This window comes from Pyxicephalus adspersus, chromosome 11 (genome assembly GCF_032062135.1).
Source record: "Pyxicephalus adspersus chromosome 11, UCB_Pads_2.0, whole genome shotgun sequence".
Lineage (NCBI taxonomy): Eukaryota > Metazoa > Chordata > Amphibia > Anura > Pyxicephalidae > Pyxicephalus > Pyxicephalus adspersus.
In genome coordinates this window covers 6,546,123-6,559,831 of record NC_092868.1, presented here as the reverse complement: position 1 = coordinate 6,559,831, position 13,709 = coordinate 6,546,123, and the positions used below count along the sequence as shown (strand labels likewise).

At 35.7% G+C, this 13,709-nt stretch overlaps 1 protein-coding gene across 1 annotated transcript in view; it reads left to right on the top strand.

Annotated features, from left to right (window-relative positions):
• The first annotated feature begins 28 nt into the window (after nucleotides 1–28).
• Nucleotides 29–13,709, top strand: part of LOC140341213 (B-cell receptor CD22-like) — a 46,689-nt gene continuing 33,008 nt past the window's right edge. The window contains exons 1-8 of the mRNA XM_072426779.1: nucleotides 29–237; nucleotides 2,818–2,940; nucleotides 3,959–4,342; nucleotides 6,083–6,385; nucleotides 8,837–8,866; nucleotides 9,577–9,699; nucleotides 10,629–10,678; nucleotides 11,999–12,046. Coding sequence (XP_072282880.1) covers nucleotides 2,865–2,940; nucleotides 3,959–4,342; nucleotides 6,083–6,385; nucleotides 8,837–8,866; nucleotides 9,577–9,699; nucleotides 10,629–10,678; nucleotides 11,999–12,046 — 1,014 coding nt within the window. The 5' untranslated portion in view covers nucleotides 29–237; nucleotides 2,818–2,864. The remainder of the gene's footprint in view (nucleotides 238–2,817; nucleotides 2,941–3,958; nucleotides 4,343–6,082; nucleotides 6,386–8,836; nucleotides 8,867–9,576; nucleotides 9,700–10,628; nucleotides 10,679–11,998; nucleotides 12,047–13,709) is intronic.

The window sequence follows — 13,709 nt, the reverse complement described above, 5'->3', positions numbered from 1 at the left end:
CCTGGAAACTTCTTCTTTCTAAAAAAAAAACTGAATTGATGCCATTTGAGCATTGGCATACAAAATATTAGCATGTAGCACTGCTGAAAGGCTTATCTTAGGGGAACTGTTGGGGAAAACCAAATTAATGCTGAAACCGAATATTAAATATTGCTGAGGAATCAACATCTAATAAGAATAAAGCAAGAAGAACAAAATACACTGATTTGCTGGTAAAGGATGCATAAAAACACCTAGGTAAGAAAAAATAACTTATTTGGTATATGCAATGATGGTGGAAAAAGGGGGAAATAATAAGCAAGTACCAATGGAATCTCCAACCAGAATATTTTTTTATATATAGGGAAATAATTGGGAACCTTATATTTATATAGGTTTGTTCTTAAGTTTAATTTGTATGTAATACAAACACATATGTATTTTTTTTTCCATTATTTAATAATTTAATAATGGGGAGATTTCCTCTCAATTCTTGACCTCAAAGATGGAAATGAAAGATATATGTGAGACATTTTTCTTTTGTTGTATAACAAAACATTTAGATTTCCACTTTTGATCTGACAACATTCACCAATATAAGTCAGTATTCTGTAATGGCATTATCATACACATATTATTTCAGATACATATATATGCTCGCAGTGTGCAGAACAGAGGCTTGAAGGGGGGAGGGGTGGTTTACATGACTTGAAGAAATATTTTGCTAAACACAGCTGAGGTTGTGGATGAGCTCTTTCTGCAGCCTCTTGTAAATCTTAAATGATCAAGACAAACTCACTTTTTTCCTCTCTGCATATCAAAGCACAGTTTGCTCCAGAACTGAATGTTTATTTATGTTGGATATGCAAAATCTTATATGGTGTACTCTCATCCATTTCTGTCACGGTACTGACCTCTCCATGTACCCCACACCCCGATTAGGGCCATTCTTAGACTGCTGACTATCATACAAAAGTCATGTAGATCATTATGGTTTTAAACATGTTCAACCCAACCAAATTTTATTTGCAATGCAGTCATACTTGGAACAAGTTTAAACCTCAACCTTAGTTTCATCTCTGTAATAAAGTCCCTTCACTTATGGATGCCACCGTATTATTTCACTGTAGAGTTGAAAGGGTTTCTATATTCATCCAGCTATCAAATTGGATAGTTCCAAGGCCGGGTGGTTTACAAAAAGATGTCTATAAAAATTCCCCCAAATTTTGGTAGGAAAACATGTAAATAAATGTATATTTTTGAGTGTTTTAGCTTTATGGCTGGAATTATTTTAGACTTTTGGTTTGGAGGTTAGTACTACTGCTTTCTCCAGTTCTTGTTAACTTTTTTTCATTATAGCCCCATTTCAATCTAAAAACTAAACTTTTCTAACACTTCTTTACAAAAGGACATATAAAAGGGGTTCATTCACTAAAGGGTGTAGGATGTGTACTTAGCGTGGTGAATTTAGTAAAAATTTAAAGAATACTCAATAAAGGGCAAGGAAATGTAAAAGCGTAAAAGCGGGCAAGGAAATGTAAAAATGTGAAGCAGAACTTCAACTAATTCCCTAAACTAAGAGGTATATTTATAAAGCAGTCAATACGGAATTTTCTGGCATTGTATTCATCAAGTAAATTGACCTAGAAGATTCTCTACCAGTGAATGTTTGGTGAATTAGCTGTATTATAATAGTTAATATTCATTTTTCTAAGTGAACAACCATAAATTCATTCGTAAATTGAAAGAATTGTTTGCTCAGAAATTGAAACGGCTCAACTTTCAGAGATGTGAGACAACTCCAAAAGAGGAAATACAGAAGTCTTAGTGGAATTAATGGTGATACATCATATTTTCTATGAATTTAACAGACGAAGTAATATGATAAAACTCTTTAGTCTGTTGGAGAAATATGAGGATGTTGTGCAAGTTAGATAAAATCCCAGAGCTCCTTTTTAAGACTTCCACATAATTGTGTACTGTGACATTGCAGGGCAATATTTGTTTATATAAATATAGTGAAATAACCTTAAAGTCATAAATGAAACATAAAGCGTTCAACTCGAACAGAATTTATTCCAAAAACTACACAAAGTGGCAGTCCACTTACTTTGTTTAGGTAAATTAAGCATTGCCCCTAGGATTAGCAAGGGCTGCAACTAAAATTTGTGAGTGTAGTGCCACAGAAAGCTATCAGAGACCGTAGATCGACTACAGGAGATAGGTGGAGACTGTATACGATCTGCAAGAGATGGCCAGAGACTCCAGACATACTACAGGAGATGGACAGAGAATGCAGACATACTACAGGAGATAATCATAGACTACAGACATAGTACAGGAGATGGCTAGAGGCTCTTGAAGTTCTGTAGGATATGTCATGTCAGAGTAAATTCGTAGTAAAGGATAATGTCAGAGACAGCAGACATTCAACAGGAGATAGCATGAGACTGCAGACATTCTGCAGAAGATGGTCAGAAACTGCATACATTGTACAGGAGATGGTCAAAGAGTGTAGACAATCCTCAGTAGATAAATAGAGACTGCGGCCCTAGCTCCTCCTGTGCAAACAAACAGCTGTGCACCACTGAGCGGTATGCTAGGTCTAGTTCTGGTTCCATGTCCAACAGACAACAACAGCAATTAGATTTATTTGCATTCAACAGTAGACTTGCCTAATTGTGTACATAGGAGGACCAGAGCTTGGGACATGGCACGGAGCGGTAAGTATATTCAGCAAATATACCTAGCAAATAATCCTATCTGGCACCTCAAAGATAGGAGGTATTATTTACTTTTTTAGCTTGATGTTGTAGTTAACATTTTGTTTTTGTTTAGTTCACATTCCTTTGAAAGTAAATCCATCAACCACACTTCACAAGAAGATGTTCTTGACCAGATTTGGTTTTCTCTGGCAACGTTATGTGACAACAATTGTGATTATGAGCATGATCTACAAAGGTGAGCAAGGAGCAGATATGGGAAGGGGATTGGTGAACAATCTAAGCTCTCTTGGAGCCCCATGATCCTGATTTTCTGAAGCTTATAGTTAATTATTAATTTCTTGTCTATTTTGCAAAGCTTGAGCCTGGCAATTGGTTGCCATGTTCACCTCTTCACATGTCTATACAAAGAGTTCTTGTCTTCTAGGGAAGGTAATTGTGTGGAGAGTCTCCTTTTTATTTGGAATTACAAAGCACTGCTACAATCGTTTCCATTTTAAAAATTTGTTCCGCCTTAACTTGTAAGATAGTAGGAATATAGACTAATGGTCCATTCGTAATGAAAAATTTAGAGGCCTAAACAGGACAGTTTTAGTGGACTGAAGACTGTGCCCAAATGCACTAGAGGTTTGGAGAGATGGACAGAAAAAATTTCCAAGCTGAGATTAGAAATTAATATATAATCAGCAAGCCAGGGTACACCAAGAGTAGGTTAGACTAAAGCCGTATCAATCATAAAGGTCAACTACATGCCACGGAAGTACAGCTAGAAGACCTTTCAGCACTGAAGCTACGCATGACTTTAATGTCAGTGCTGGAGGTGGAGGAGGTGTGAATGCGCACACATCTGGGTATAGATACATGGTTGGATAAGCTTCTATGGTCAGAACTACATTCATTCTCAGAACTTGGCACAATGTGCTCTCTTAGGAATGTTATACGAATTATGGTGGAATCCATGGAAGTCCACCCTACTCATCTTACAAGGACAAGATGTTATACTCTAATGACTGGATTGCCTAATATTTGCCTTTTTTACATCAAAAGAGAGTGACACATTTGTTAAATTTTGGAAAGCCAGCAACAGTTACTATAGGTCGAAGGGGAATTAGCATGACAAGTTCTGATCTTTGATGTTTACAGTAGTAGAAGCCAACATGTGAGCTATCTTTCTTTGACAATAACCCTTAATAAATTTAAGGTGAACTAGAGCTCCAAATAGACCTCATCACATTAATTATTATTGTGTTTTACAGGCAGCAACTCACAGTTTCAGCCAAAACCACCTAACCTACCAGGATTTACAATAAATGTTCCAAGAAGTGTAACAGTGCAGCATAACTTATGTGTTCACATTCCGTGTTCTTTTCAAATTCCTCCATTTTATACTTTATCGAGGGATGCTGCGGGAATATGGCTAAAAGGCAACGTCAATCAAAGGAACATTGTGGCTAGGAAGAATGGCGCTGACGATCCCCAAAATGAATATCCACGATTTTTTCTCACTGGAGAAGTGTGGAAAAAAGATTGCTCTCTAAGAATTTCAGATGCCGAATTTAATGATGACGATTATTACACATTTGTACTAGAAGAAATAAAATATCCTTTTTTAGAAGCCAACACCAAAGTGACAGTGATTGGTGAGTAAAATATGAATAGAAATAATGTGATATTTATTTTTGTAAACACAATAAATATTATTTAATATGATCATTAACATTAATATCATTTATTACTATATCTGCATTCTTTAAATTAATACTTGGTGGTCCTGCCATTAGACACTTCTTGTTATAGGTTAAAGCTAATATAAAAAGCTAGTAAAAAGAAGTTAACATATGTAAATAAATTAATAAATTAAAAAATATTTGTTATGAAAATGAAACCTTCAATACCCATTTGAGTCAAATAATATATCTATTCATGGAAACATTCAACTGATGGGTGATCTGCTGGGCTTTAATTTGTTTCAGATTTTCAAATCCACCAAACTCGTTCAAGATAAACCAATGTTTATCAATTTGGTTAACAAGGTAATCATTGCTTGGAAGTTAATTGTTAGGGTATACAATGGGCCGGTCCATGGCACCCTTCATTTACAAGATGTCCTCAATAATGCTGGATGTTGTTCATCCCAAAGGATTGAGGAAAATGTGGGGGATGACTCCAATAAAGAAAAAGCTTTTCAGTCAAAGCAAGTTTTTTATACTCTTTATGGGTGACAAAAAATACAAAAATTTGGATTTTTAATATTTTTAAAGAGATAAGTAAAAAATATACCTGCCTAACAACCTGACTTCTGTGGACTTAAGCAAGGCAGATATCACAGACCTTCTGGGAAGATCGATGTGGATAGACTGTCATGGGGAGACCTGGGTGATCCAACAAGCCTGAAATAGATTTCTTCAAAAATCTTTTGCTATTAGTTGGTACATGTTTTCAATCTATTCCAGGTCTGCTGAGTCACCCAGGGTCTCCCAATATAGTCTATCTTCACCAGTCTTAGAGAGCTTTAATAAATCAGGCCCCGTGTGTGAATAAAAACCAGGTAGAATTGTAGGTATATTTTTAACTTTTTTCTAAATGTTTATTGATTTTTTGAATATTTAATCCCCCATTTCTACAGGGTAAATTTAACACCAGAAAGCCTAATGTTGGCCCACATCCAGGAAAACCAATGTCCCACACCCAGCAAAGTCCAAAATGGTCCCTTTCTATTTTTTTAGTGCATTTATTAGGTTTACAAAGTGTTTTGGTTACTACATTTTGTGAAAAATATATTGAAGACTAATTCACAGTGCCAAGCACCTCAGTAAGGGGCGGCATGAGCACTGGTGCTAACATAGTGAAGCCAAGCAAGGGGCAAGGAAGGAGTTCTGGGGGAACAACGGTAATACCACTTGGTGTCTAAATAATGGTTGAATGGTAAAATATATGTAAGAGATGAATTTATATGTTTGGCATACCATTAGGAATCTTTAAAGATCGTATAACAATGTGAAATCCTAAGGTTCCTAAAGAGGTTGTTAGGGGTTCCTTGAGTGATGAGCAGTTTAAAACTCTCAGATCAATAATGTGAATGGCAGGGATCTCTTTTACTATAAGTAAGGATGACGTTATTCCCAATGTCTAGCAATGTAACACCACTAAACATATATATTGATCACTGGACAATTTATTTAGAAGGGGTTCCCTGAGACCTGAAAATTATTTCAAGGGTTCCCCCATGTTAAAAAGGTGGAGAAAGGCTTTTCTAATGGGTTTACCAAAAGAAAAAGAACTTTAATCTTTTCTAATTAACTAGAAACCGAAAGAAACTGAAGTGATAAAGTTTACAAAAGTAAACACCTAATATTTCATTTTTATCTTACATTATGCAGATTTAAAAGACACTCCAGAAATTTCCCCAACAAAGGCTCTGGTTCCTGGTCAGAGCGAGACGCTGACTTGTACAAGCCCTGGTAGATGCAGCGGTAAAACTCCAAAGATCACCTGGCAAGGGACAACTACTGGGAAAACCATACTCCAATATAGCGTATTTATTGGAGACGGGATCAGAACCTACCACTCAAACCTCACATTTGTTCCAAACGTGAAAGACAGTCTGGAGATTCTACGCTGTGTAGTGACTTTTGCTGATGGTCTGACCTCTACCAGTGAAAATATCACATTGAAATTAGAAGGTAAGTTGAAGGATGGAAGTTAAAAATAAATGAACCACGTGCAAAGTTTGTAACATGGTCAATTTAAAATGAATTTATCAGTACAGGGTCACTTTGTATGTAAAAGCACACATTCCCTACTTTCATATTTGATGGCTCATTTCTTGAAATGGTGCCTTTTGCTGCGTGACCATTGAACTTCTGAGTGTATGGAATACATGCTCCCCTGCTACACATTGTGGTTTCTCCCACTGTGGTTTCTCACTACAGACTGGTGGGAGATTCCACTGAGTGTGAGGGGTGAAATATACTTTTGACATGCCTAAATACCAGCAGGAGTTGAATAAATAGTGCTGACACTGAAGGCACCTGGATTTAGCATCCTCTAATGTCAACAACTCCCTGGATATCGCCCATTGCATTTAATGGCAGCCCCTCATAAAGAGAGTGGCATGCCTTTGTCACATAATAGTTTTAGAGGGCATACTGGAGAGGCAAGGACATCTTAAACTTCCAGATGTGTCTGTTTTCCCTGCCATCTTCTATAGTTACAGATGCCAACTTTTACTTCACTACTGTACCATGTGGACCTATAGTGATGTAGAGCCCAGCTTAGTTTTTCAAGAGAGCAAAGATCAGATGACTGCCAAAGTGGCATATTCCTCTTCATTTGCAGGGTAGAAGTAAGTTTCAATTTGCATTCAGCTTCTCTACCCAATTCTACAACATCTTCATGTAAGTGTGTTAATGATTGTCCTACGTTACCAGTTGTTGCAGCTTATTTGTGCCCCAAAGGTTCGAATTGCAGGACGGAAAATGTGGTCATTGCTTTACTACCTATTGGATTGCAAAAACCCATCTTTACAAACTTCTTTTATTCTTCTGTTTCCTAAAACCCTAACTACTTCCCATCAATCCATATCCTCCTCCCGTTGCGTGCTGCTCCCCACACATGTTACATTGTAAGCTTTTCTGGCCAGGGTCCCCTCCCCCTCCTGTGTTATTGTTTGTATTTATCTGGCATTTGCAACTCCCATTTAATGTACAGCGCTGCATAATATGTTGGTGCTATATAAATACTGTGAAATAGTAATAATAATATTACCAAGTGACACAATGGCCTTGGAGTCTGATCTCTAAAGTCTAAGCACCCTCTTCATACTTGTTTTAGGTCGGTATTTCTCAACCGGATTCCTCCAGAGGTTGCTTTGGGTTCCTTGAGCAATAAGCAATTTGTGCCTCTTGGGTCAGTTTAAGTGACACCATTCTTCTCAATGGCCGGCAATTTACTGAATTTAAATATACTATGTTTACTATTGTTATACTTATATATACCGCATGGAATGTTCAGAGATAATACTAATATGTACATACTACACTGTATTTACTCTCCTGCTCATATATTGGCCCTGATTTATGAAAGCTCTCCTAGGCTGGAGAGAATACACTTTCATCAGTGAAGCTGGGTGGTCCAGCAAACCTGGAATGGATCTGGTCCAGGATTCAAAAATTTGCTAGCAAATAGCAAATAATTTTTTAAAGTCCATGCCAGGTTTTCTGGACCACCCAGCTTCACTTCTGAAAGTGTATTCTCTCCAGCCTTGGAGAGCTTTCATAAATCAGGGCCATTACCTTTACACAAAAAAAAAAAAAAAAAAAAAAAAAACACAATCATACCCCTGAAGAAGCCTATTTGGCGAAACGCGTCAGGTTATATGCAGTCTCTTTGGTCCAACAGTTTGATTTCTAATGACTGTATGGTGGCAGTATATTTATGTAAAGTAAAGCTATCCCATTCCTGTGAATGTTAACAGATTAATATTGATTGTACACTGTAATTATGTATGAATCTTTGTATAAATACATAATGAATGATTTGCAATGAAATTCTGGGCTTCAAAACCTTGTTCTTACCTCCTTGTTCTCTACCTTGTAATTTAATTATACAACTTATCAGAGTTGGCTCAAAATTAATTAGATAAGAAGTCAGGTGAAGGCAAATCCTCCATTATATTATTATTATCATAGCATTTATAAAGTTTTGGCATATTACACATCACTTTACACATGCCACACATAAATATGCATTGATCTCCTGGGTCTTCATACCGCTCTTATGCAGTCCCTTCCTCCAACTATTTGACTTACATATTGGTATGCCTTTTCTTTTAATGGACATGCAGTTGCTTTCCCGACTGCCCTATGTCATCATAGATAAGTCACGGCCACACCTCCCGTTACAAGCATCCTTACATAGGCTATCTGACCAAGTTTGGTAAATTACAGAGAGCCCTGGAGAGTGTAGTCAAACGCTAATTCCAATGGAACTGTGTAGTAATGTTAAAATACATTGCACAACTGGAAACTGGAAGTAACATTATGGAAATAGAAGTTGTTAGTACAAAGGCTTTATGACCCTCCAAATTCACCCTGGCTTTAATTTCTTACACCATTTGTCTTTTTTTTTTCTAGGGACTGACTCTAAAGATAAAACTGACCAAGGTAAATATAGTGTGTGTAAATCTCTCATACAGTAACTCTTGATTATAATTTGTATCATTGCTGTTTATTTGTATTGAATTTTATAGCTTTATATTCCAAGAATGGAATCAATACTGATTCAATCAATTTAATTCAGTTCATCATAGATGCTATGGATTGGATTACTGACTCTGCTTTACTAGATTCCCCAATACCAAACTTCCCAAGAACTTCAACTCTCCATATTCCCCAATAAAAGAAATAAACACATAAGCTAGAAGCTTTATGTAGCAGTTACATTTTCCATGACCAATTTCGGCTTTCCATACTCTGAAGAAGGGAGGTTTTAACCCCACTTCCCAAAAAGGTGTGATAAAGGTAATTATTTGCACCCACAAACCTCATCAGCAGTCATAATTTATATTTTTCATCATGGTAATGATTTAAAACCTGACAGAGGTCTCAATGAGGGAATGAGAGAACATAGTTGTAAAACTCTATTGTAATACTGGGTATTAAATATTTAAAGTACACACAACAGAAACTGTTTATCCAGAGAACATTCAATGATCTCACTGGATCAGAATACATTTTTTCCCTGTTGGAGCAAATTGAACAATACAGTATTTTTTTTGCCCTCTGGATCAATTATGTCTATAGGGTTTTATCAGAGTTATGCACGTTTGTAGTATGCATGAATAAAAATATATATTTTGTATTTCTTTTTCTAGTTTGCTCTTCCATGAAAAGTGTACTTGTTGTTGGGATTATTGTAGGAAACCTTATTATCCTTCTCCTAATGGGTTTGGGTCTCTTTTGCTACGTAAAGCGCCAAATGAAACGTGCACTTACAGGTAAATATGATATTGCTGAATATATCAGTCAAGCTTGCATTAGTAGTTACCTCTAAGCCATGTTTATCTTTCCCATTATCCTTGCTATAGAAGGCACTAAATCGTGATCTTAAATTAAGATTTACTATATATAAAATTTCTGTCCAGATCACTTGGCAAGCACCACTTCCACACGTGGCCAGATGAGATTTATCAGGAGAAAAAAAGCAAAAGGAGAAATTAAAACAGAATTGCCAAGGTTCAGGTTTTTGACATAATGTGCAAATATTCTGGATGGGCATGGGTGTCGGGAACATCCATCTGTGGAGGTTCTCCATGGAGCCCCTGAGAGAAAGAAAGATGAGTAATAGGGGCTTGTCGAGGTACTGGTCGGAGGATAATTACCCCCCCACCCCCCTCCGCGCGCGCTACCCAAAAAAATATATATTTTGTTTTGAGTTTTCAATAAAACCCTAGATTTTACCTACAGATGAGCCTATGTGTGAGTTATTTTCCCACTAGAAAAAAGATCCTGCAGAAATTTGAGGGTGAGTACTTCATGGAGTCTTATGGCCTTACAGTAATAAATACAGAGAGTTCAACTAAACTTCAAGTGGTGGCTTAGTTCTGTACACAGAAATTTAACTGAGATTCCAAAAATGATGCACTTTTTAATATTTTAAATAATATTCATTCATTAATATTTATATTTAATTGTTTTTTTTATTATTTAATATTTTTTAAAAAGAAGAGCTCTCATTGGCAAGTTTTAGGGCTTATCGTGCCGGGGTCTATCTGGGAGATTACCCCATCGTTTCTTTCTAGAATTTGCAGACAAATAAAAGAGTTTTAGTTGGCATGCTTCATTGAATCCCATACACATTGCACTACCAAATACAATTTCATAACAATGACTAATATGTCGATGTGATGTGTGGTCTACTTTTCAGGAAACAGGCCACATGAAAGCAGACCTCAAGGAACTGAATCTACTTACCAGGTATGCTAATTGCAATCATCCAGCTTGTGCTCTGCTATGTTACATTACTATAAGGAAACCTAGCAAGAGAATTTTCACGCTGCAAGAGATAGTTCACTAAGCCCAGTAAACATAATGATGCTCTGCCTACTTCAGCCAGATAATCACGTGCAAGTAAAAATGTCCTTGCATGGATTGAGTATTTTTTGCAAAGTTAACTGTCATCGTATTTACTAAGGACTTGTTAGCCATAGGGTTGGCTTGACCGTTGGGTTTAGAGAACTTAAAAATTACTTTTGCAGAACCCATGAACCGAACCTGGACACGTGTGCCCATTGTCATTTAAGACTCTTTATAGCAGTGATCGCCAACCAATGGTCCGTAGGAAAATTTTGGTGGTCCTCAGAAAAATTAGAACATTACTTGAAATTTTTATGTTTTATTAAATATAAAACAAAAATAATTTTCCAATAAACTCTTACATCCTGAATCGCAATTTTCTCCTATATATTGCACTAAATTCACAAACTGGTATAAGGCAACCATTTCCGAGCTGCACGCTTCAGTATTGTTTCCACCATTACAACAGTCACCCCACTCCGCAAATACCGATTCTCATTTGTTTTTTTTTATTGTTTATTTGTTTATTTCTCAGATGCTCTTTTAGGTAAGTATGACTTTCACTGTGTATTTTCTATACCTGTTTTATTTATTGGCATCAAATAGTGTGACTTTGATAACTATAAGTTAGTCTGAGATTCCAATGAAGTAAACCCAAAATGAGTGAGAAAAAGCAAACAAATATTTTGCATTTCTTTAGTAATACCAAGGCTAATGCAACTATTGATAATAGTAACAATAGTAATACTTCACTTCAGAATCAGAATCACAGTTCTTGTCCAGGAACATTTGGAAGAAAAATGTATTTATCTTTTAAAAAAAATTAGGATTAATGGTCCACAGGATTTAAAATTATGAATTTAGTAATTAGTGAGGTCCGAAAGGTTGGTGAGTGCTGCTTTATTGTGAGGATATAATAATAAGATAGACCAATCTATGAAATAAATGCATAGGGCTTTTGTGCCAACATCCTTAGCTCAGGGAGTAATATAGATGGTATGGGACACTCGGTATATCCCCCCCCCACACTCTCTTTTTTCCAAGCACCTACTGGCATTTCCCAACTGACAAAGTGGATTAACTTGATTAAGGTGTTACCCTCTTCTATATAAATGCAAATAGGTAATTCACCTGTTACTTTTTATAATGTAACATTGGATGTACGAGTTAATAATAATTATTAAATAATTGGTAAATAATTATTAATATTTTGTTTTGCAGGATCTTTATGGACAGAGTATTCACATCTATGACAAAATTATAAGAAAATGAATATACGTAATTTCCATTAAATATCTACATTCTATTATGGTTCATTCAAAATCAAGCATCCTAAACACCCAGAGGGATGTTGAAGAAAGAAAAGGCTGAATTTGATGTATTTGTAATGATGGTGTCTTTTTAAAACAAGGTTAAAATATGTGCAACAGTAGAATGGATTTTTAGTAGCATCAAACTAGAGACATACCAATTACAGAATAAATGTTTCTCTAACAATGCAAAGTATAGAGAGCTTCTATTACAATTATTATGTTTTCTTCTTACTAGATTAAATATTTTGTTTCAGTTTACAAAAGTTTTCAATTCTGGACCAGAACCATTCTAGTATTGCTGGACCACTGAGGCTCTATAATGATAGTCTATCTTCTCCTGTCTTAGAGTTTTAATAAATCCGGCTTATTGCATATCCTTCTAAATATGGCTATAGAAAGTTATATACAGTTGTTCTCTAATCATGAGTTCGTTCATGCCGCTCACATTGTCTTTGAAAACTAAAAGAAAGATTGAAAAATATTGGTTGATCCCTGATAATAACAAAAGGCCATAGATGATATTTAGTCTCACTCACATCTAACTTCTCAATGGCCCACTTCTTTTACATTCTTCTCTTTGTTGCAGAGGTCCCTCTGGGTTTGTTGAATCCTTGAGTTAACTTGCTGTCTACTGAGGCTTTGCCCCCCCACACACACCTATTAATTTTATTATTTCATGTATATTATTTGTATACTTTATAAAATAAACTTTATGGTCAAAAAATGGATTGAGTAATCTTTCACCTAAAAATAAAACTTTATCTCTTAGAAGAAAGAAGAGCTGGTGACTGAAAACTTTAGATGAACTAGTAAAGTTTATTAACCTCCCTAGCAGTTCATTTCCGGTGTTATGTGATGTCCAAAAGCGGTACATTATTTTTCATGAAAATTTATTTTACAGTATAATATAATAGTATGAGTATAAAAAAGCTTGAAACACAAAATCATGTAAAAACAATAAATTGAATAAAAAAAATCTATATATTTAAAAAAATATATATTTTTTTATTTATTTTTAAATTAAAAAAAAATTACATAATATACTCATACTATTATATCTACTGTAAAATAAATGTTCTTGAAAACAATGTACTGATTTTACACATATTAATCCAATGTACTGCATTCAATACAGTTATTTTGTATTGAATGCAATACAAATAGATTTTGAATTTCCCGCCCTGCCCAACCGGCAACGTACACGCACCAACGTCACCGGGAACTCCCCAGTGACTCATCGGGTGCAGAAGCCGGCTGGAGGAAGAAGAAAGAAGACAGAGAATGCAGCGATGGACAACACGGGATGGTGGTGGATAAGGTAAGCACTGTATTTACTAACCTTCCCATAGGTTTACTAGGGGTTACCGCTTTCAGCAACTTTTTTCTACCCGAGTCACACTCGGGGTTACCGCTAGGAAGGTTAAATTTATTTAGATTATTATTTTGACATGGTTTTGTGTTTTACACTTTATTATACTCATACTATTATACTGTAAAATAAATTTTCATGAAAAATGTACAGCTTTTAAATGTATAAAACTGGACAGAGATGAACTGCCCAGGAGGTTAAAGGGGCTTAAAATCTAATGTCCCTACCATAGTCACAAGTCTAAGGCCAA